The sequence below is a fragment of the Gekko japonicus genome, unplaced genomic scaffold, assembly GCF_001447785.1.
Source record: "Gekko japonicus isolate JY-2015 unplaced genomic scaffold, Gekko_japonicus_V1.1 scaffold100, whole genome shotgun sequence".
Classification (NCBI taxonomy): Eukaryota; Metazoa; Chordata; class Lepidosauria; order Squamata; family Gekkonidae; genus Gekko; species Gekko japonicus.
In genome coordinates, this window is record NW_015167060.1 from 1934152 (window position 1) to 1959303 (window position 25152).

The window sequence follows — 25152 nt, forward strand, 5'->3', positions numbered from 1 at the left end:
TATGTGGCAGCAAAGTTGGCATCTGGGTTTATTGCAAGCTCTGGTACTAGTGTCCATGTTCAAATTAGGCAACACACCCAGGCAACGCAGTCACTGGACCTAACAACATCAGCTACACCAGCTGAAGGTTATTTATTTGCTCATCTAGGCAACGCAGCAGTCACTGGACCTAACAACATCTACACCAGCTGAAGGTTATTTATTTGCTCATCTTCTAACATTGTATATGCCATATTTCTTGAGTCATTTAAAGTTCCATTTGTTGACTGTGGTCCTGCTATCCTGGTGACTACACAGACTTGCTAAGGATGGTCTTCCCTAAAAGGACTTTGTCATCTAATAAGACAAGAAGCAGCAGGTGGGTGCAGACAGATGGGTAGTACAAGACAGCAGTAGGACGATGGCTGATAAACAAGAAAAATCATAGTCTCCATACACCAGCTGTCTTTCTGATTTGCTTTAGCCAAGCCAGGTCTAGGCTTGATATAAGGATGATTCGGAGGACTTGTATTTGAGGAATGGTCATGCCAGATAGTTACAAGTAATTCCACCCCCATCTATGATCATGGGCTTGGCTGTCTTTAATTTAGCACTCTGTTACTGATTGTTCACATGGGACCTTAAAGCCACAACCTCTGCTTTAGAAAAATGTAATTTTTGTCTTGTTCTTTGATTTGTTCTAGTTTATCTGGGCAGGGAGAGCTACATCAGTGCTTAGTTCTTTCTTACACGCCCAGGGAAATGCTGATTGCCACTTTGGGGTCAGGAAGCCATTTGTTTTATCATTTAGATTGTTTTAAATGATTTTATGTGGTTTTATTGGTATTGAAACCTTTACCTTTTTACCAACCATGTAAGCCGCCCTGAGCCCGCTCGTGGGGAGGGCAGGATACACATTGAATGAATGAATAAATAAATATTTTCTCCAGGCCAGTTTGGCCAGGAATCCTGGGGTTTTTTTTGCTACCTTCTGGGCATGGAGCAGGCATCACTGGTGTGTGTGTGTGGGGGGGTGGTAGTTGTGAATTTCCTGCATCATGCAAAGGGTTGGACTAGATGACTCTGGAGGTCCCTCCCAACCCTGTGATTCTATCTGTTACCGAGACTTTTATGCCTCCCATTTTGTGGGCATCAATCCCTACCATTTTGGTTGCCGCCTGGCCAGACAAAACAGCCTTTGAGGTCTGCCGGATTCTACAGAATTTCTAGGCAAAAATAGAACTGGGCTGGTAAAAGGACTGGGAGGCTGGAACTAGCCACTATGATTGAATCTGAGCAATGGCTCACCAAGGAAGCAGCTAACGTATGTAGGACCTTTAGAAGGGTCCTGGAAGTGGACCTAATCTAGCATGACCATGGCTATTATGTTGTGTATGTGGGAAACCCTGAAGGATTTGCAGGGGGCATCTCATTTCCTCTCACCCACTGTTTCCTGTTTCCCTTCCCTGAAAGCTCCCATAGCCTCCCCTCTCTTTTCTTCTCACCCACCAACTTTTATCTGCCCCCATTTTCTGTAATATTTATTATGTATTTACTTTATTTATACCCTGACCTTTTTTACAATGGGGACCTGAACTGGCTTAGATCATTCTCTTCTTCATTTTATCTTCACAGCAACCTTGTGAAGTAGATTAGGTTAATGTGTGACTGGCCCATGGTCACCATGTGAGCTTTCCCAGCAGAGTGGATATTCAAACCTGAGTCTCCCAGATCTTACTCTGAATTTTCTAACCACTTAATTATGCTGGCTTTTGTAGGGTGGCTGCTATTGAACAATATCAAGCAGCCAAGCCTGGGTAACTTATGCAATTTTGGTGGTACACATGAAGTTGCCTTATACTGAATCAGACCATTAGTCCATCAAAGTCATTGTTGTCTTCTCAGACTGACAGTGGCTCTCTAGGGTCTCAGGTAGAGGTTTTTCACATTACCTGCTGACAGATCTTTTAACTGAAGATGCTGGTGACTGAACATAGGACCATCTGCATGCCAAGCAGATGCTGTACCACTGAGCCATGGCTCCTCCTCAGCAAGTTGCCCAGCAGTTGCTGCAGGGCCTGGCTCCAGTGAGTCCTCCCTCAAAAGACCAAAACAGTCCTAGAAAGGGCCTGCCCCCCCCTTACCAACAGAAACCAAGGCTTGAAAGCTGACAACACTGTTGTGGTTGCTTAGCAGTGGCCACTGAGGGCATTCGTTTCTTAAAGCTATAGGCACTGCATCTATTATTTTGAGGGGGTTAACCCCCAATGTAGTTTTCTTATTTTTCTGCAAACCTGAGGCTTTGGGGGTTTGTAGAAAGATCTGTTTTGTCTATTCATGGCCCCAGTTGCTGGATTTAAGTATCTACTTCTCTGACCACATTGAGAATTAGATATATTGATGATATTTTGGTATAAGTAATTAAGGCTATGAGTTGGGCAACTGCTGTCTTCATACCAGCTGTCATTCAAACAGGCCAGTCAGATTCTTCATGGCCAGCTCTCATTCATCTGTGCCACTTTAAGGATCAGTGCAACAAGACCGCCTGTCGATTCTCCAGTGCAGAAAAGGATAGGTAATAGCCCCTCTTTAGTACTCTTTCACTCCTCTGCTTGCTCCACCCCCCCCCCCAATCCGCTGAGGTTCTCACTACTCTGTGGAGGTAACTACTGGCTGGGTGCCAAAATTTGGTAGTGGTATTTATGGGCTTTGTGGTATTTGTACTGAAACATATTGAAAAAATGTATTTGGCTGATTCTCCTCAGTAAACCATCTCTGATTATTCCAATTTATTATAGCCCCTGTTTTCTTTTCTGAGCCTGCTTTGGAGCTCCATAGCTTTTCAGCTCCAAGTTTCCCAGGCGTGCATTGTTCGTTCCCCTCTGTCTGAGCTTGGAATTGGGTCTTGTTTAGAGGGGCAAGGAAGTTTACATGTATTGCCCTCAGCAAATCTGGTAACAGTGATGTTTCATGTAATGTGGTATTGCATAGCTTTTGGAGTTACCAACCCTAGGGGTTGTTGCTGCCAGCTTATGGTGATCCTGTAGGAGTTTCAAGGCAAGAGACCTTCAGAGGTGGTTTGCTATTGCCTGCCTTTGCATAGCAACCCTGGGCTTCCTTGGAAGTCTCTCATCCAAATACCAGAGTCGACCCTGCTTAGTTTCCAAGATCAGACAAGATAAGGCTAGCCTGGGCCATTTAGGGGATGTAAATTTGTGGGGGGGGAATGAGCAGGGTGGAGGTTATTCCTGCTATCCTACTATTCATCACTGTTTACAGCTGGAAAGCAGCATAGCCTTCTACCATCCACAACCACAAAGAAGGTCTTGTTAGAAGTAATTTGGAATAGAACAAGGTAATGACTGTAGTATTCCCTGAAGTACAGTTTCATGAAGTGTAGCACATTTCTTGGGGGGGGGGGGCATTTGATGACTGCATGCCAGTTGAGTATGTGAATGTGTACATGTGTGTGCTGGAGTGGGGGAGTGCAGTATATTTCACTTGAAACTGGTGCTACATTTTAAAGAGTGTTGCTCATCTAGAAAAGTTCCGTGTCTTGTAGAAGGTAATGAGGGGGATGGCTGTTTTTGTGTGGGAGAAATAGGTAGGTGGAAACTCATGGGTGTTTCTGTCATAGTAGGGTGCATGCTCTTCTGTGGGCGGATGGACATAGAATGTCAAGATGGGGGAGGACGTAGCAGTTTCTGGCATCGGGGGTACGGAAATGTTTAAAACATTACTACAGTGACCTGGGAAGCAAGTGTGTGTCAAAAGAGGCTGACTTTCTGAAATACTCCCTGTTTTCTTCTGTCATATGTGGGCCTGGCTTCTGTGCATCATTTTTTCCTTTTCAATAGGCAGCAAAGATAGGGGTTCTTCCCTGTAAATGTCGCTGTGTGGTGGCACCTGCTGCTTATTTTAAGACGTATGTGATCTTTAAGAGCCTTCTGTTTATTCTCCAGCTGTGTGTGGTGGTGGTTCTGTTGACGTGTCTTAATGTGACACTGTGCGGAGGCAGGGACAAAGCCTTTGGTTTTGAGTGAGATTTGCGTGTTGATCTGTCCTTGTTGTGTGAGGTCCTCTGGCTGAATCATGCTCCTGATGTGTGGGTATTGTCATTAGGGCAGATGGGTGATGTTCACATACCGTTGCATAATTATAAGTGTGGTGTATGTGTGACTTGAAAATATGCAAATGTGCTACAGGTTATTCTTATGCAGTTACTGAGAAAGCTGCAAACCATGTCCATTCTTTGAGCAATACAGAAAAGTGAAGTCTGTCTCTCCCTACCATCTGTAATGTGTACAACTGGACCCATATCTGAAAATCAACTGCCGTGTGAGGCTTTTGCCAGGTAGTAATGCAGAAGACAAACAAGATGCAGAATCCTTGCATTCAGTGGCAGAATGGGGATTCTAACTGTTGTTAATTTGTGTCAATGCCATTACTGCCAGGATATAAATCCTTGTGATTTCATATTCAGGTATGTTTTGAACCATTTCCTCTGGAATGGTTGTGTAGTGGAGCTAAATGATACACTTCCTTATCAACAGTGAACTGTCTTTTAGCATGTAGTGTGTGAACGTGCCAGTTTCCAATCATTGTGTCTAGACTTGGGGTCCACATAGCATGCCATATCCTCTGAAGTAGAACAGGAGTGCATCTATGGGTGTAGCATGTCATTTGGCATCATCTCGATATAGATCTCGAGCATTTAACCCATCTAGCTTTCTTAGACAGTTCCAGTGATAATTCATTCAGAGAAAGTGACTTTTTTGATTAACATTTTTAAAAACCTGAAATTAAATTTCTAAAATGCCTATCGTTTTCTGTTAGTTTTAAGAATGAGCATGTGATTCTAGGCCCTGACCTGGATGGCCCAGGCTAGCCTGATCCCATCAGATCTCAGCCGCTAAGCAGGGTCAGTGCTGGCTGTATTTGGATGGGAGACCACCAAGGAAGTCCAGAGATTGCTACACAGAGTCAGGCATTGGCAAGCCACCTCTGAACGTCTCTTGCCTTGAAAACACGACGGGTCTCCATAAGTCAGCCGCAACTTGATGGAACTTAGCTTGTGCACGTACACACATGTTGCTAGCCCCAACATCACTAAGATGTGAGTTTCCATAAATAGCACATCCTTCCAGTGGCAGGTGTGTGTAACAATCGGTTACATTCAGTCTCCTTTCTCAACAGCTATGAGGAAAGGTGAAATAAGTTACGCTGTGACTAAAATTGCTGCCAGGATGTGTTACAGACACAGTTGCAGACTTTAGCCTTTATCTAAACAAAGGATGCTGAAGGGCATGCTGACGCTTCCTTTGCCTCTGCAAATAAATGGTATTTGCTTTAAAAAAAATCCAATCAAGCTCCAACTCATAATGTACATGAGTGATGTTAGGGGCACTTCATCACAGCTGTGATGACAAGGAGCTTAACTTTTGCTTTTAAAATAGGCAAAGCTCTTTTATATAGTGTTTGGTTTGCATTTCTAAAGATTTCTACAGTATTTGAGTTGCTCAGCATTCCTCAAGCTGGACCAAAAAAGCCCTGTATAATTGGGAGGTGGGAAAACACATGTGAGTCAGTGAGGCTCTTGATCCACACCTTCCAGTTCAGGAAATTGCCCTCTTTTCTTTCTGTGTGCCCCCCCCCAGACTTGATAAGTAGTAGTACAGCTGTTTGTTTGAGGATATGGAGTTGGTATTTTAATGAACAGTTGTCTTCCTGCTTCACTGCATTCTTTCCAGTTTCACTTGCACTAGCAGGGCGATAGCTGATGCATCTCACCCTCATTTTCAGACCCAAATTTTAAGCTGGCCTCACAGTGGTCTAAAGCGGTTGGTGGGGGTGCAGTTGAAACTATGAAACAATCTGTATGTGTAGGACCTTTGCTGAGTCCCCGGCCTTTCCCACTTCAGCTCTTCCTCCTTTCCTGGGGGGAAATGGACTTTGAGAACAAAGTAGAGTGGGAAAAGTGTCAGCATTTGGCATTTTAACCCAAGGAGGCAGTGTTAGAGTTGATTGGTTCGTGGAACAAACTAAAAACACTTTTTAAAAAGTTGTCCTCAATTAATTGGGCAGTAGGTTTTTAAGAAGTTAATTGTTTTTAATGTTAGTATTTTACAATGGCATTTTAACCCAAGGAGGCAGTGTTATAGTTGATTGGTTCGTGGACCAAACTAAGAACACTTTTTAAAAAGTTGTCCTCAATTAGTTGGGCAGTAGATTTTTAACAGAGTTTTGTCAAGAGAACACACTGGTCATAGCGAACACCAACAACCTAAGAGGCGACTCTACACATGGACATCACCAGATGGGCATTCCATCTGGGAATAATGGTATCCCCAGTAGTCATGTATGGCTGCGAGAGTTGGACTATAAGGAAGGCCGAGCACCGAAGAATAGATTCTTTTGAACTATGGTGCTGGAGAAGGCTCTTGATAGTCCCTTGGACTGCAAGAAGATCAAATCAGTCAATCCTAACAGAAATCAACCCTGACTGTTCCCTGGAAGGCCAGATAATGAAACTGAAGCTCAAATACTTTGGCCACCAAATGAGAAGGGAGTACTCACTGGAGAAGACCCTGATGCTGGGAAAGACTGAAGGTCAAAGAAGACGGGGACGGCAAAGGATGAGATGGTTAGACAGTGTCATAGATGCAATGAACATGAAATTGAGCCAACTTCAGAGGACGGCGAAAGACCGGAAGGCCTGGCGGGATCTGGTCCATGGGGTCGCAAAGAGTCGGACTCGACTGTGCGACTGAACAATAACAACAACAAGATTTTAAAGAACTTAATTGTTTTTAATGTTAGTATTTTACAAATCCATAGGTGGTTGGTATCTTTCAAGAAGAGGCATTCCATTCTTTCTCACATACAAGAGGCAATGCCTCTTCTGTGATGAGGCATGTGTCTGTCACATCAAGTACCATCTGAGAAGAGCACATTTGAACGCCTGAAGCTGCCTTATACTGACTCAGACTGTTGATCCGTCAAGGTCAGTATTGTTTGCTCTGGCTGGCAGCTGCTCTTCAGGATGTCAGGTGGAGAGAAGTCTTTCACATTACCTAACACTGGATCTTCTTAGCTGGAGATGCCAGGGATTGAACCTGGGACCTCCTGAATGCAAACCAGATGCCTGTACCATTGAACCACAGCCCCACACCTAAGAAAAAAGGCTTTTGTTGTCCTTAGAACTTTTGCTTTATTCATCATGAGCAGATTTAATTGATCAATGAAAACATAGGATTAGTTGTGTGAGACTTACTGTGAAAATGATAAATTGGTTTAAAGTAAGGTTATTAAACAAACAAACAAAAAAGCAATCCCTTTGCAGTCCTGTGCAGAGTTACTGCAATCTATGTCCACTGAAATCAATGAGTTTAGACTGGAGTAACTCTGCATAAAAGGTAAAGGTTCCCTTGCTCGAAAGCCAGTCGAATCCGACTCTAGGGTTCTGGTGGTCATCTTCATTTCAAAGCCGAAGAGCCAGCGCTGTCCGAAGACATTTCCGTGGTCATGTGGCCAGCATGACTAAACACCAAGGCGCACGGAACGCTGTTACCTTCCCACTGAAGTGGTACCTATTTATCTACTTGCAATTTCTTGCTTTCGAACTGCTAGGTTGGCAGGAGCTGGCACTAGAGACGGGAGCTCACTCCATCATGCGGCACACTCGGGTCTCGAACTGCTGAACTACTGACCTTCCACAGCCTGCAGTTCAGCATCTTAACCACTTGAGCCACCGCAGCTCTGCATAGGACTTCACAATTAGTCATGTACTTGTTGGAGCAGATCTGTGTTTGAAGACCTTTGTCCACTGCAGTGATGAATGATTTGGATCTTAGCCCTCATCCCATTGAGGGGATGAGTGTGTGCACATGTGCCTATGCTGCATTATTCTCCTTGGGGTTGTTCTTTGTGCCAGCTTGTTTTTGGCCCATCGCCATGTCGGGCTGTGTCCAATCCACAGTTCTAAAAACAAACACTTTGAGATCCTTCAGTGTGCCACTGCCCAGCCAGTGTTGACTTAGCATGATGTTTTATTGTATAATAAAATCAAGTGTTTAACAAGATGTTTGTGTTTTATTGCTTCACAAGGCTTACTCTCATTTCTTTCTTGTTCTGCAAGATAATGTGCAGTGTTAGCTGGTAAGGAGAAGGATGGATGGTTGTCTGGCACACAACCATCTCCAGCCATGGTTGGGGTACTCGAGAGACTTTGCATTTTTAAATCATATTTTTGTTGACAAATAATGAAGGGTAGTGGGGAGCAGAGGTAAAAGATGGCCACCCTGACCCAGTGTAATGCATGGTTGTTTCTTATAACATCTGTACACTCACTAAATTTTGGGCAGGGAGGTTTCTATGAGAATTTGAGTTGGAAAAAACATACAGCACAACATATATGTGTGTGTGTGTGTATGCATAAAATACATTAATGTTGTGCTCGCAGCATCAACACATTGCTCCAAATGTCAGAACCTGGCTAGGGTTATTGTATTTATTTATTTATTGCATTTGTATCCCGCCCTTCCCACAAGTGAGTTCAGGGAAGGTAACATCAAACTTTCATCAACATTACAGTTAGTTCTCAAATATTAAAACATTCAATTTAAAACCAAATTAGATTAAAGTTAAGTTAACTAAAAATGGTGACATACATTTCTATATTAGCCCCAGCAGCTGGATAGATGGTAATCATGGGCGAACATGGTGCATGTTAAAGAGGTGATAAGGTTGCAGAATTTAAATTGATTAAGCGACAGCAGAAGATTAAAGGCACTTACAGCAGCTTTTATTAAATTGTTCCATGTTGATTGAATATGAATGGGTGATTCTCCAGGGTGGATTTGATTTAAATCAAATTGATTTAAATTGTGATTTAAATCACGATTTAAATCACTAGTCAGTAAGACTCAATTAAAATCATGGTTTTCTACATAAAGGCCTGTTCTTGCTGGCCTTAATATTTGCAACCCAGATGAAGGTATCATTTTAGTATAATAACTTTTCAGGTTAGTTTTAGTTATATCAGAAAATTAATGATTGGTTATTTACCACTTATGAAATCATTGCAAGGTGAACTATCTCTAAGAGACTGTTGTTCAAATATGAATGATTAACTTTTCTGCTGCACTGTATTGGATAGGGTTGCCAGGTCCCCTCGTCAGTCTGGTGGGGGGATTTTGGGGGGGCATTTCGGGGGTGGGCAGGGATGTCCCCAAGTGTGACCACCCACCTGGCCACCCCTCTCCCTCCCCTCCTGCTCAATTTAAAGAGCTTCAACTGATATGCAGGGAATACCTGGGCTGTTGATCAGCTGGAGGGTTCTTTAAATCTAGCAGGAGGGAGGGAGAGGGGGGTGGGGGCCGCAGTGCATGGGGCTGGGGGAAATCAGCCCTGTGTGCTGTGACCCCCCCACCCCACTCACAAACCCAGTATGTGGCCTGTTACCGCCCCCTCCTTCCCTCTTGCTAGATTTATAGAATCCTCCAGCTGATCAGTGGGCGATGTGATCCCCACTGATCAGCTGAAGGTTTTTAAATCAGGCAGGAGAGGAGGAAGAGGACTGGCCAGGTGGGTGGTCATGGGACTTCACACCGGCCAGCTGGCCGGGGGCAAATTGGAGCCCCCCAAAATGCAGGAACCCCCGCCCAGATTAACAATAACAGTATACAGGATATGTTTTTGTATTTGCTTAAACATCCATGAGGATTCACTCACAAAGATCTCAAGATTTCTCGAGTAGTACGCCCAAAAAGTTTCACTTTCATCTGTACTGCTTGTCCCTTCCTCCTCACACTAAGCTCTTAACATCCCTTCCTTATCCAAACCTATTTCACCCCAAACAATCTTATAGTCATTGGACTTTTTGAAACTTAGCACTTAAGAGATAAGGGGTTGATTCTGTGTGCATAGATTTGTGGAGGACCAATAGGACTGAGTTCTCTGAACTCTGGGTTTTTATTTTATAACATTTTTACTGTGAAGATCTTTGCAGACACAAATTCACAGTTTTGAAAACTAAAACCAAGCTTCTGTGATAATATCTTCTAGACAGAAAAATTGCCCAATAATCTTACAGAAACCTCTGGAAGAGCATGACATTGTGAATGGATTAATGGAATTCATTTACCAAATTTTTAAAGATTCCATGAATATATAGCCAGGGCCGGCCCCAGGGTTTTCCCCCACATCCACAGAGTTCAAGCCAACTGGGCATCAATTATCTTGGCTAGATCTTTAGTTTTGGGTGTGAGTGGCTCTCCATTGTTTCCAAAATGTTGCCTTCTTAGGCATGTCCCCTGGGGGTGGGCTTTTTCTTGTGGCAAGTTTTGGGTTCTTATTCTGTGAAATGTTGCGATGCATATGGCACTGACATTTATAGCCTTCGACATTCTAAGAAAGATACAGAAACACCGTGATTGAATATGTGTTGAGAGGAAATGAAGACACTGCTGCCAAAGGCACAGTTCCTTTTTAGATGGCCTTTTTGTCTAGTACAGGGGTCCCCAACCTCTCTAAGCCTGCAAGCACATTTGGAATTCTAACACAGGGTTGTGGACACTATCACAAAATGGCTGCCGAAAGAGAGTGGAGCCAACCACAAAATGGGTGCTACAGGAGGCAGAGCTAACCACAGAATGTCAGGGAGTGTGGGTGAGCATAACTCTAATAGCAACTCTTCAATATTTCAGGCAGAAATTCTGTTTTAACAGAATGCCTTTTTAAATAAACATATTGTTTTAAAACATTTCCTTGCATACACTCGGCTTACCTACATTCATGCAGTGAAGATCCTTATGCTGTAGTGACAGCTGCTGCTGAAGCCGTTTTTTTAAAACTTGCACAGCCATGGCCAATCAAAAGCCCTGCTGGGCAAAAGCCCCAACTGGCCCTGCCCACTTTCTAAAACACTTGGTGAGTGCCAGGGATGGTGTTGGCAAGCACCGTGGTGCGTGCCTAAAGGCACCATGTTGAGGATCCCTGGCCTAGTTTAACATGTGCTTCCACTAGTGTGCATTGTTTCTTTCTAGCCCAAAATGGCATTTCATCTCCAGTACCGTTTTCTCAAAGTCGGCCTTGTCTTAATTGCATCTTGGTACGGATTACTTCTCTTGTGCTCTTATGTGGGCATACTTCTCACACGTATGAATTCTTGCCAGCTAACTTTAAGTTGGAGCTTCTTGTCATTTGGTAGAAGCATATATAAATACAGTGGCGTTCTGCATAATGGTTGTGGTATTTAGAAATGCAAATGAGCTGCCTGTACTGACATGAGTGATATGGAACACCTTAAGATGAACAGTGGAGAATATTCCACAAGGCAGCAGCCTTTATCCTTCTTGACTGCTATATCAGAGTCATGATCCTATGTATGAAATTCTGGTTCCTTGGTCCAGTGGGTTCTGTAGCAACACCTGAATCTTCATCATGTGCAGCGATTAGTTTGCTGCTCTTGTCAAGGAAATTGGGAGTTGCAGAGGAACGGAATCGTTTCCCTTGGTAGAAGCTACATCCATAGTCTGCAGATGGAGTGTTCCATGGGATTGCAGCAGGTCCCAGTCATGTCTTGGGGAACAATTATCCACCCTTTCTCCGAAGAGATTTGGAACTACTTAGCCAAGAGTAAAATGCAGCGTCCTTTTCCAGGGCATCCTGGCAGGAGAAGCTGCACAAATGCTGTGGCAACTTGGTCTTCCCTTGCTCAGCCTTTCAAAGGCCTGGATTCTTTGGGTAAACACCACAGCAGTGTTAATTGCAGGGTCTTGTCGCGAAATCCTCTGGGAGCAGGAGCATTGCGCTCCAATGAGAGGGGAGTCATCTACTTGGTCTGTTTGGGTCATTTGCCGGCTGTGTGTGCTTAACAGAACGTGCCCTTGTGCCTCTAATGGTGATGAACTTGGTGCTGTCGATGAGGTGGGGCAGGAAAGTACAGATTCGTAACTGAGGAGCTGATCCCTTGGGGTTAGTCTCCTGCACATTATTTAAGTATGTATCATAGTTTGTCAGTGCTCTTGTTCTCACCTCTGCCTTGCTTCTCCTCCCACCTTCTGTCCCAGTCTTGCTGTGAGTGGTGGATTCTGAGAACACGTCCAGCTATTTAAATAGGCCATTAGGTGGCAGCAATAGGCTGTGCACAGAAGCACCCCCAACCCCCTGGCTGCCATGTATTTGCATAACTGTGCCATAGTGAGCTACAAATCATTATCTGTTGGAAGAGGCATAATAGAAGGGGAATATACGTTATGGAGGAGAATAATGGATAGGGACAAGGGCCTGAAGAAGAATGAGAGGAGCAAAAAGTCAGAGCTGTTGGAGAAACATGTATGCGAAGAAGGTTTTCTGTGCATGGCGGGAGAAGATGAGATGTGGTGTTTGAATATGGCTGAGTCTGTGAAGTGTTTCTTTCTTCTTTGCTGCTGTGCTGTGGGCTGCCTTTGTGGTGGCCCTTGGTGGTATGTATTTAACCCGACTTGTATGCGGGCAGTTGTCATGAATCAAAGCTCCTTGGCAATTTACTGTTTTTGCTTCAGGACTCCAGTTCACTGGCTCTCTCTCTCATCACTTCCTACAGATCCCAAAGAACTGGTGTGCTGTCAAGTTTGGAGCCTGAGGTCCGGCATCTCCCTTCGCCTTGACAACATCCCCAATGCGACCATGGGATCTGGCAGTGAATAGGCGCCCTCCTTCTGCCCCCTTTGACCAGCGGCGATTCTCAGGGGGAACTTGTGGCAGCCCAGCACACCTCAGGAGAAGGTACAGCACATTGCTCTTTACCCAGCCATACAAGATTTCTTGAGGCAAACACTGGGAAGTTGAGGGGTTCCCTATACCTGCAATATTTACTGCTACATCCACTATCACTTAAATCACTGGCTGTTGCTAGATTACTGGTGGTAGTGAAGGTGATATAATATGGGCTAGTATTTCTAGTGTCTGAAGAGCTCTATATGTAGTAGTAGTAGTAGAAACAAAGATGGTACCCATATTAATATGGTTTAGGCATAAGTCTATAGGCAGTAAAGCCATACCGTGGAAGGAAGGAATATGGTAAACAAAGTAGACCTCCAGTGTCTCGAGTGTAGTGCTTTTTTTCCTCCAAAGGTAGCCTTTTGTACTGACTATATGGAGTTATGCTAACAATGCACAAAACCTACTACTCGTATGCTCACTGGTGGAGGACTCTCTTGGCCATAGAGGTGGGAAGGGGTAAACATGAGCTTGGATCCACTGGAAATTTCACCGACAGAAGAAATTACTGACAGTGGGGCAAGATTTTCCTGCCTCCCCCTGCTGCTCCTGGGGGACAGGACTCTAGGAACAACAGAAGGGGGAAGTTGAAGGTCTGCAGTAGGAGAGGGAATTGGTGAAAATTGCTCCTCTTCTGTTTGCAGAAATCTGTGCTGGATCCAGCCCATGCATTTCTTGCATTGTGTAATTTTCTTCAGGTATCTGTAGAAAAGGTTTACAAACACCTCTAATTAACCAAGGAGCCATTTAAATTTTGCCCTTACTCAAGAGTTCAGCGTGCTCTCACCAGTATCAAAACAACAGGCCAGAAGGGTACTAAAAGGGAAGATGTTGGGTGGAAAGCCATCCATAACACCAGCCCATTGTTGATGACCACAGGCTTCCTTCATTTGCCCCCTAAGAACTGAGCCAGCCAACAGTAGGAATCTACCAATGTCTGGTATGATTTCCGAAGCGTATATCTTAGATATGGAATGAGGTTGGCAGAGTTCATGGCCTGTCTTCCTCCCAGATATTGGCACAATAGCTTCACACTACATCAAACAAGAATCATGCCAACAATGACAACTTGTTCTGTGTGGCATACGTGTACAGTGTTGTGGCTGGATTCCAGTTGTGCTTTATCAGCAGTTGATCCCCTTGTGTTGTGCTGCTATCCTTGCCATAAAAGTGGCTGTAGCTTAGCTAAGAGCTTGGCACAGATAATTGGCTGGCCCCTGGGGTCACCCCTCTATATTTCTCTCCCCCAACTGGCTCCACAGCCCTCCTTCCCGGCACCACTGGGGCCGACGTGAGCGACCTCTGCAAACCCTGCTAGCCCAGGATGAGAACTACTTGCACCCGGCTTTTTTCCAGCAGCAGCAGCCACAGCCACACGTTCCTGTAGATGAGCACCCGGCGTACGTTCTGGCCAATACGCCACCACGAATGCTTCACCCGGCTGCGCACCCACCCCACCAGCATCCATTCATGGTGGATCTCCACGAGCAGGTGGGTTCTCTGTTTGTGTCTAAGGTGGGGAGGGGATTCAGTTTGCAAGAGCAATTTCAGTGGCTGAAATCTTGTCCTTTCAGTTCAAAAATACAGGCTGGGGCTTGCTTGGAACTTGAATCATCTTGACTTAGTATCCTCGGCCAGGATGAGCATCCCCCGTCCATTTTCTCTGTTGAAGAAGAGCAATAAGGATCATGTTGGACATGCTCAGTATTGCCTGTACAGCAATGAAGATGAATCCCCCTTGTAACTCTTTCTCTGTGTGGCGCATTCAGATATGTGTGCACATCCATATGTTCACTGAAGGGTGGTGGTCTGAGCCCACCTAGGGGCATACTACAACTGGTGTGAGTGAACCCCTTTCTTTGGGACATGCAGGCTAGATGCGCAGGTAGCTGTTTATGAAGTAAAATTTGTATCCTGCCCTTCCTCTTGGTGCAAGGCAGTTTACAATAATAATTAAAACAACCCCAGCTGAAACCAAAGATAAAATAATAAGCCCCAAATTTCTCCTTCCTTCCCCACTTAAAAGATGCCAGCTGTTCAAACCCCCTTAGACACCCTGGAAAACAGGCAGGCCTTGCAGCACCTTCTGAAGTTCTCTAAGGAGGCCCCCCCCCACCTCTTCAGGGAGCCCGTTCCCCAGAGCTGGAGCCACAGTGGAAATGGCCAGGGCTGTGATCAATACCAGATGGGTCTCCCTAAGTGGTGGGATAGCCAATCGATGGCTGCCTGAGGACCGTAGTTGGCACACAGGGACATATGGAGGGAGACGGTCCTTCAAATATGTGGGCCCTAGATCAAGAAGGGCTTTAAAAGCCATAACCAGCATCTTGAATTGAACTTGGAAACAGACTAATGAAACTGTTTCAAAATGGACCACATGTGCTCCTCAGTTGTTTTTAAGGGCAGCCTTCTGTAGAGTGCAGTGCACTAATCCAGCTGTGAGGTTACAGAAGCATGAATCAGTGTGGCCAGATCAGCTGCATTTAGGTAATGAGAAGGTTGGTGAATTATGCTAAATTAGATGCAGCTGTTAGAAGGCCAGCTTGCTTTTCAAACAGCAAGGCAAGGTCCATGAGCACCCCCCCATGCTCTTAATCTGCTCTGAAAAAGCCAATGTTACTCCATCTAGGGCAAGTGGATGCAGTCCCCCCAAGAATATCAGCCTTCCCGATCAATGTTAGCGCTGCCTTGTCTGGATTCAGCTTCAGTTTGTTCTGCCTTAACCACCTGACCACAGCCTCAAAGCACCAGTTCAGAACCAAGATGGATGCATCTGGAGGCTTGGATAATGAAATACAGAGCTGAGTGTCATCTGCATATTGCTGTCAGCCAACCCCAAAGTTCCAGACACTCTCACTCAGTGGCTTCTTTTTCACACACACACACACACACACACACACACACACACACACACACACACACACGAGAGAGAATAGAACCTTGTGGCACCCCACAACATAAATTCCACCCAGTCGATTCTGTACCTCTGGTGAAAACCAGTTAGACAGAAAAGAGCAAACCCACCAAAGGGCTATGCCCTTAATACCAACTGCATATTCAAACTGATGGATAAGAATGGAGTAGTTAGCTGTATCAAAGGCCACTGAAAGGTCCAACAGGGAAGATTGTCCCCTGTCCAACTTTAAAGGAAGATCATCCACCAGTGCAACTAAAACCGTCTCAGTACCAAACCCAGGCCTGAAGCCAGACTGAAATTTGCCAAGGGCAGATGTGTCATTTAGGAAACCCTGGAGCTGCTCTGCCACCACATGCTCTATCACCTTTCCTAGTAAAGGTAAAATGGAGACTGGCCTGTAATTGGCTACCTCATCCCTAGCTAAAGAAGGTTTCTTGAGCAGATATCTATTAACTGCCTCTTTCAAAGGCCTAGGGAGAGTCCCCTGAATCACAGAGGAGTTGATGATTTTCACTAACAGCTTTTTAAAGTTTGCTGGGGGAAAGTATTGGAGCCATGATGGCCCTCAAACTTCCAAGGACCCTGTCAGCATCTGTAAGCAGGATCAATGTGAAACTGTCCACAACGAAAGGACAAGGAGGTGCTTCTGACACCGCAGGTACTGGATCCGCCCGACACCTCGGGTAGTGGATCTGCCCTCAGCTTGGCCTCCAAGTCAGAATGGATGAGGGAGATTTTGTCAGCAAAGAACCTTGGCAGAAACATCACAGCTGGTGGCTAAGTTTTCATCGCACGCAGTGTCGGACTTAGGTGTTATCAAATAATCTACCACCTTGAGTCCCTGAGCTGGACAAGATTCTGCTGATGCAGTGGTGGCAGAGAAGAAAGCCACCTTTGCTGCCATCACTGCCGCCTCATAGGCCTTCGAATGGGCTTTGTCTGATTCATCTGAGTCTTCTGCCAACGTTGCTCTGCTTGTCTTCCAGACTGCTTCATGTTGCTCAGCCCCCTGGTAAACCCCAAGAAGCTGGGAGCCTCACAGAGTGTGGAAGAGAATGCCAAGGAGCAACTCTGTTTATAGCCCCAGTCAGCCTATCATTCCATGCAGTTACAAGGGCCTCCACGACCACAGGTGCCTCAACATAGTGACTGGGGAGACTCTCAAAATCACCTAGAGCTGCCTGAAAACCAGCAGGATCTACTAATCTTTGATTCACCAGCAAGGAGGAAGGCAACAAGCTCACTTGTGCCTTCAGAAGATAGTGATCTGACCACAACAAAGGCCAAAACTCAAGCCCTCTAATCAAAATCACTGCAAGCCACTTGGTGCAGAAAAGGTGCAGAAAAGTATGCCCTTTGTCCCACATTGGGCTCATTACAATCTAAGACAGTCCCTTGGGGTTCTCAACACCAAGTCCGAAACCACCTCCGTTAGCTCAGCCAGAGATCCTGCAGGATCCTTGATCTGTCCCTGGTGCTCAACGCAAGGTACATACAATCAAAGCTGGCCTCTATCTGCACCAGGTACCTAGTGATAGAGAAATGTCCATGGAAAAGAAATGCTACCCCACCCCTGTCCCTACCAGTCAAGGTTGGCAAAGGACTTTATATCCACCTGGTGTGAGCTGTGTCAGAGTGACCACATCATAGACATCCAGTCAGGTTTCACTCAAGCAAGCTGGGTCGGCCTGTTCTTCACACAGCAGGTCAGATATTGCTGTGATCTTACTTTTCACAGATCTGACATTGCACAGCACCAAGGTCGAAGTGGAGCCACTTAACAGAGCATCCCCACTCACGTTTTGAGGGATAGGATGGAGATTAGAAATGCAACGAGCACCATTACATCTCCCTCCATGTTTTCTGAGATCAACACTCTTCCCATCGGTATATCTTCCCATCCCTGCACTACCTTAATCCAACACACATGGCAAGTTTCCTACCTCAGACCTCCACAACCACCACTTGCAAGAGATCGCACATAAGGTTCCACCAGCCACCAAAGTTCCACCTTAGATGGGAAGTGTGTTATGAAGGCTAGCTAAGCCAGAAAGGGGCTGACTGCTAGCAGAGCTGAGCCAGCATGCAGGCTTCTCCAGGTGCAGTCAGTGTCACGAACTGAGCACCTCAGGATCCTTCCAGTCTCTTCAGCTTATTTATTTATTTATTTATCAAATTTATACACACACACACCCCCGTAGGGCTCAGGGCGGCTTACAAAGGCGAGATTACCTTGCTACAATAAAACATAATATACTTATAGTTTAAAACATACTATACATCTTAAAATCTAATCCTAATTCAGGTAAAGTGCTCAGTATTCTTCAAGGGCTTCAAAATCCAAAGATGACGGAACAATTCCAAAAAAGTTCCTGGTAGACGGTCTGTGGCTTCAGTATTCAGATGTTTGTTCTCAGGGCCTCTTCCAGCCCACCACGGTGGTGATATAGTGGGGGGCGGCGGCCCCTACTCAAAAGCCTGGTGGAAGAGCTCCGTCTTGCAAGCCCTGCGGAACTGCATAAGATCCCGCAGGGCCCGGATCTCCCCCGGGAGCTCATTCCACCAGGTAGGAGCCGCCACCGGAAAAGCCCTGGCCCTAGTGGCAGCCAGTTTAGCATCCCTGGGGCCCGGAATAGTTAGCAGATTTTGGGCCCCAGACCGTAGTGCTCTTGGGGGAAAGGCGGTCCCTCAGGTAGGTTGGACCCAGACCTCTTCTCAGTGACCAAGTGAAGCAGATAGCAACAAGCAGGTGGGAGGACTAGATGGAGGCTTTTTCCCTTCTCCCCCAAACTGCCGAGACAGCAGCAGGCACTTTCAAGTTTGCTGCTTGCAGATCATGGAAGGACCATAATTCACAGACAGAGCATGTGTATTGCATACATAAGGTTCCAAGCTGAGTACCAGGTATCTCACATTTAAAAGACTGAGCTTCTTGGTTAGTAGAACTGGGAATGATTTCTGTGAGAAAGGACACTGCTAATTAGGATAAGTGATGTTTGGTTAGAGGAGTCAGTGGGCTGATAATACATGGCAGATGTATAGGTTCTTGCTTGGTAGGGTCAGGCTGAGCCCTCTGGATTTGGAGCCAAAACTCTTAAGAAGTTCCTCACTGCTTTCTCCTCACTGTACCCACTGCTGTTGGTTTTCCTCTGTGGAGCTATGCCCCTTGATTTTATGGCCTTCCAAAGAAAGGTGTACAAGGGACAGGAAGGATTTTGCCTATGTCCCTTCTGGTCATGTGCCTTCTCCATGCCCATATGGAAAATGCTCAGTTCTTTCCAAGGGTTCTGATCAGAACTGAATGTGACAAACCATGCTTCCTCCTTTTTTTTTTTTTTTTAGTAAACAAATTTTATTTTCTCAGGAATACAACATGTAAGCTTAAATCATTTCATTCTATCAATTGTCTACCCCATTCCCAATTCCTCCCCTCCCTCCAATGGCTTCCCACAATGCTTCCACCCCTGCTCCAAATTACTTCATATCATCAACAATATCATTTGACTTAATATTGATCTAAACATATTAAGTTTTGTTTCACATCCCAGTTCTTTTCCAGATATATTTTAAAGTCACTCCATTCTTGAAAAAACACGTCGTCTTCTTTGTTATTCAACTTCTTTGTAATTTTGTCCATCTCTGCCATGAACAGAACTTTTTGTATCCAGTCCTCAATTTCTGGCACTTTCTCTGTTTTCCAAAATTGTGCATAAATCATTCTCGCTGTTGTGATTAAGTACCAGAATAAGGTCTTTTTAGTTGTATTGACTTCTTCCATTTTCAATCCTAAAAGCAGAATTTCCGGTGCCTTTTTAAAAGAGCATTTCAGAATTTTTTGCATTTCTTTGTGGACTTTTGTCCAAAAGTCAACTGCTTTCTCACAAGTCCACCACATGTGGTAAAATGAGCCTTCATGGCTTTTACATTTCCAACACTTATTTGACATATTCTGGTTCATATTTGCAATTTTTTTCGGAGTCATGTACCACCTATACATCATTTTATAACAGTTCTCACAAACCATGCTTCCTCCTAACAGCCATCATTCCCTGTCGGACGAAGGAGTTGTGATAAGGATCCTGTGGAACCAGTGTCAAGGAGAAAGGACCATTAATGTCCATCTCACTTTGCCATTCTTAACTTTGTTTTGGAATGAACTGAGAACATTAAGAGAAAGAAAGCATGGTTGAGGGAGGCATGGAAATCGTGCAGGACAGAAATCTTGTGACTGCTAGAATGCCGACAGGTTGATTTCATTTGTTAAAGATGACCCACACCCTACATTTTTTTTCTCCATTGATATTTTTTAAAGCAAAAGCACAGATTTCTCTAAAAATAATGCAGACCTGCAAGTTTCATGGCAGAGATTACATGAACGTTTGTCACAGTCCTTTTGATCAGCTCATATTCCAGGGCGGGCCTCAAAACTGTTGAGAGCCTTGTCCCGATGGCACCAGTCATGCAGTCACCACTGGGCTTCTGAAGGGAAAGTACCTTCAAATCCAGCAGCCAAAGAAGTGACTCACCCTTTGATGGGCCTTTATTTATCTGTACCGTGGCCTGATGGAGAGTGGGGGCCTCAGTGTCCAGCAAGCTCTTTGCTACTGAATTTAGTTCTCCTTGTGTGGCACTTGGGGACCTCTGTAGAACATGGTTCCCTCAGACCTTTCTTCCACACAACCTGAGAGAGAGCTTTTACCATTTTGTGAGACAAGACGTTGTAAATTCTTGTATGTGCATTGTAGCCTCTGGTAGGCCTCCCTACCAGAGATGGTCCCTGCTAATAGTGTTCCTGTCCCTTTGCTCATGCACACTGTTCCCTAGGGAGCTGGTGTCACGTAACTGCCGAGCTCCAGATTTTAGTCTGTGCTGGTTTCACTTGGCTGAGTTCCAGGCTGCATTGAGTAAAAATTAAACCCAGCTGGAGACTGTGTTCCTAGCGCAATCTTTATCCAGGCCAGTGAGAGGGTCTGGTGGTGGTGGTCTGCCCACTGTCACTTTTCTTGTTAAATGCCTCCTCTCCACCGCAGGTTCCATTTTCTGTCTAGCAAAATAAAACAAGCTTAGAGACTTATTAAAATTATATCTGATGTTGACTGTTCAGTCTTTATACCCTCTGGCTGTAAGGTCCAACACAAGTAGTTTTTTGTTGGTACTCCAATGCAAGTCTGTGCCATGAGGCGCACATCTGGGCACACCACTCTGCACTTCCCTTCCTCCCAGCAATGTATCTAGGCTAAGGGTCTGATGTCATTTTACGGGAACCTTTTAGACCAATGGTATAATGTGCTGCTGTGGCATCCAGCACAAGGGCTTGCTCCAGTGCACAGGTTATCTGGGAGGCTGGCCTTCTTGAGGACCGATGTTCAAAAGATGCTGGGAGACCAGTTTTCCAAGGAAGGCAGCAAAGGGCCTAGATGGAAACTTGAAAGAGAGGGTCTTCCTAAGGGTGTAACATCAGATTATATACGAATGAACAATTTTTAAAAATGGTAACTGATGAAATATGATTCAGAATGAAATCAAACAATAAAGGCTGTGAAAAGGCAGTCCAAGAGCTGTATAGGCTGGGTCGGGCGTGTCCAACCTACAGCCTGTGGTCCAGAACTGCCTGTCCAGGCCTTTAATATGGCCTGGAAGTGGGTCTCTTCTCTCCCCCCTCCCCTGCCCATCCTCACTGTTCTGAGCTTGAGCTGCCTCCGAGTATAAAGATCAGCGGGTGGGGCTGTCTCTGAGGGCAGGAAGCAGAGGACGGGGCTGCCAAACTTCCCAGCCACCACTCCCGGTATCTGTAGTCTTCCTCACAGGTAGGAGCTGGGGGGAGGGGCTCTGCTATGGTCCTTGTGCTTCTTTTTTATTTTAAAACTTGCTTTGCAAAATCCCACCATCCCCCCACCTTTCCAGTTTAGACAGGCATGGTTTAAGGGCGTGGGGGGGGGGGAGGTTTTGGACCAGTCAGGGTTAAAATATAGAGTTCTGCAAACTCAAGGGACTCCACACACCCTCCTAATCTGTAGCTCCAGTGGAATAATAGCAGAACAAGTGCTGAAGAGGACACCCAAAATTATTATCTCAAACCATCCAGTAAAAAACCCCTGAGACCCTGGAGAGCCACTGCCACTCTGAGTAGACTGGGGCTGGGGCTTCAGTTTTGCAGAGAAATACTAGTTTTAACACACACACCCTCCTAATGTGGGGCTCCAATGGAATAGCTGCTATAATATCTTGAATTGTGTTTGTCTGTGTCCTTTATAGAGTTTGTATCTCTGCTATCTGGCATTACATTTTATGACACACATGGCCCGGCCCAACAAAGTCCCATTTATGTCAAATCCGGCCCTCAGAACAAATGAGTTTGAAACTCCTGGGCTAGGTGATTGGTCAGCATCTTGGTGCATTCCGCAAGAGACCTTTCTGCAAGAGCCAGTCTGGATGCAGAGGTTCAGCAATACGTATTCCTTAGTAAACAAAATATATTGTAGCTTTGCAGTGTTGACTGAGATGAATAATGTCTCAAAGGTTGGAAGACATCTTTGTGTGATTAAAAGTTTTTCAAGGCCTGAGAGCCATGGTAGAGAGCTGCCTTCAGCAACACTTGTCTCCAAGGTTCCTGTGTCAGTTCCAGAGACTTGAGAGCAATGGTGGCTTCTACTAGGAATGAATAGAAATTTGTTTGTATTTAGCCATAGGCCATTACAAACCAAGGATAACAACAGAGAGGGATGCTATAAATATGAATATTGATATGAAATAGAGTAAAATTTAAGATAGAATCGAACCATAAAATCAGAATAAAATAAACCGAGGATATAGGAAATTAATTGAATCAAAAGGTGTCTGCTGAGAGCAATACTAGTTCCCATAAGAACAGTGTTGGCCCATATCTTCTTTGCAGCCCAAAGCATATAATGCCATTCTAAGATATGCTGACATCAGAATCAGCTAACAAGAATACAATCTTCTCAGAGTCTGAGTAGAAACGTAAGTCCGATAAAGTCTCGGAGAGGAATTTTAACCTAGGTTGGGCATACATCCAGCATTCAAAAATATAATGGGGAAGATCCTCAGTAACAGAAGAGCCACAAATACAAAAGCGCAGTTCCTTAGGTGTTCTACCATAGCACCCGGCTAATACAGCCGTTGGCATTGATTCAAAAATTCAAGGATGTGAAGGCTTCTCTGAGGTTATGATTATCTATACTAACTAGGAAGGAGGATCTCAAATGGTCGTTCTTAAACAATTTGAACCAAAGAGCAGACTGTAATCTTAAGAGTAACTGTCTAACAGAGCATCACACTTAAATAGCCAGTCTCTAAGATGTGAACTGTTTGTTGAAGGACTGAGAAGGTCATCAGGAATGAAGTACCTTGATATTAGATTATTAAGAAAACAAGAACACTCCAAGTCTTTGGATAACATTGAATTAAATGCCAGTTGACTGAATGAGTCAGAACTGGCAGCTCTGTTTTCCTCCCCAAGATTTTAGAACAGCAAGGTTCACCTGCACCCTTAAGGAAGGAAGGCCAGTTTCTGCTCTCATCAGGGCGACTGGCGTTCCCTTAGGAAGGGCCAGGATGCGCCTTAAAAACTGAATTTGAATTGTTTCTATACTAGTAAGGATATCCTCTTTCCATCCCCAAACCTCAGCAGCATACAAAAGGTGGGGGAGGTGGCTTCTACTAGGAACCAGCACTTCAGCTGATTGGCACACTTGAATACACATGAACCTGTATGAGTGTCCTTAGAGGAAGTTTTTTCATAGTGGCTCTCGGGCTCAAAAACGTTGGATCACAGACTGTGGCTGTCAACCTCTGGGAAGCCATTCGGTTCAGCCAACACTGGGAAGCTGTGAGGTTGATATTATCCTTGTTAACTGTATAGATTGGTGGAGCTTAGCATTTTCTTGCTGCAGGTCTCCTGAAAGAGGCCAAAGGCTCAGGCCCCTGTGATTCTTAAACTAACTTTCAGCAGACTTTATATAGAGTCTGAATCTTCATCCAATTGTTTGCGTGCTAGAGGGGGATGCTATAGCATTGTTGTGATCTTTCTAATACCCGTGGTTGATGAAGATCTCTGCAGTCCTGAAACTTGGCACTTCCTTTTGTAACACTGCTTGTTTGGATCCTACCTGGCACACTTAACTGTGGACTCAGGCTAGGAGAGGGGCTTCAGGTAGCTTGGATGTGCTGATGCAAGAGGAGATGCAGCTTTGACTCTGCTGTGCATTTCTCTTTCCTCCAGGTGCATCAGGGAGCCGTCCCTCTGTCCTACACGGTGACCACAGTAACAACACAAGGCTTCCCCATTCACACTGGCCAGCACATCCCAGGTTGTAGTGCGCAGCAGCTCCCAGCATGCTCGGTGATGTTCAGTGGACAGCACTACCCGCTCTGCTGCCTCCCACCCCCCGTGAGTGCACTGACAGGGGTACATGTACGTGTCCAGATTTATTGGGGGGGAGAAGGGAGCAGAAGTTAAAGTCCCTGTTCTCTGATGTGGTATGTTATCGCTACATGGCCCTAGCGAAAGCCAGTGTGGTGTAGTGGTTAGAGTGCCTGACTAGGATCTGGGAGACCCAGGTTCGAATCACCACTCAGCCACAGAATCTTGCTGGTGGACCTTGGGCCAGTCACATACTCTTAGCCCAACCCACCTCACAGGGTTGTTGAGAGGATAAAATGGAGGCAAGAGGGATGATGTTATCCTCTTTGGATCCCCACTGGGGAGAAAGTGGGGTATAAATGAAATAAATAAATAAAGCAAGCGACATTCTACATTCGCAGGAATAATCTGCTGCCCGTGGGACTCTTTCTCACTCTGAAGCCAGATTGACATCAGCTGCTTTTGAGCTTGGATGCCCTGATCCTAAGTGTGCCCCATGTTGCCTTCTTACAAAGACCCCCTTCTCCCCTGTTTCTTTTGTAGCTGATCCAGGCCTGTGCCATGCAGCAGCTCCCCGTCTCCTACCAAACGTTCCCGCCACTTATCTCCAGCGATCATTACATTTTGCACCCTCCACCGCCTGGGCCACCACACCAGCCTCCGCATATGGCTCCCCTCAGCCAGTTTGTCCCACTCCAGCCCCAGCATCCTCGCATGGTAAGTCTTTGGGGACATCCTCGGCTCAGTCGAAAGCTTGCTTTTGTGCACCCCGTGCAGAAGAGAATCATTGCAGAGATAAGTTTGGAGGTAGTTCAGTTAAACTGTCAAATCACAATTGTGCGTAGGTGAGGGTTCCAGTGGTCATGAAGGAGGGCATGTTACAAGGGTCCCATTTTTAAAATCTCCTACATTACATAATCTATTGCCTGTGTGATCAAGGCGAGACACAAACCCATGGGCTGGGTACGTCATCAGGCAGATCTAGTGTGACCATGCTGTACAACTGCTCTGTACCTGGTAGTTGGTGTAGAAGTAATCTTCTCTGGCAGAAATCCTATCCATTGGCTTGAATGCTACAAATGACTTCCATGCACATGGTTAGTCTCTGCCA

The 25152-nt window shown here is 45.3% G+C and overlaps 1 protein-coding gene across 1 annotated transcript in view; it reads left to right on the plus strand.

The window, feature by feature from the left end:
- RNF44 (ring finger protein 44) overlaps nucleotides 1-25152 on the plus strand; it is a 79178-nt gene that overhangs the window by 42219 nt on the left and 11807 nt on the right. Inside the window, exons 2-5 of the mRNA XM_015412523.1 lie at nucleotides 12566-12747; nucleotides 14004-14232; nucleotides 23901-24068; nucleotides 24585-24758. Coding sequence (XP_015268009.1) covers nucleotides 12641-12747; nucleotides 14004-14232; nucleotides 23901-24068; nucleotides 24585-24758 — 678 coding nt within the window. The 5' untranslated portion in view covers nucleotides 12566-12640. The remainder of the gene's footprint in view (nucleotides 1-12565; nucleotides 12748-14003; nucleotides 14233-23900; nucleotides 24069-24584; nucleotides 24759-25152) is intronic.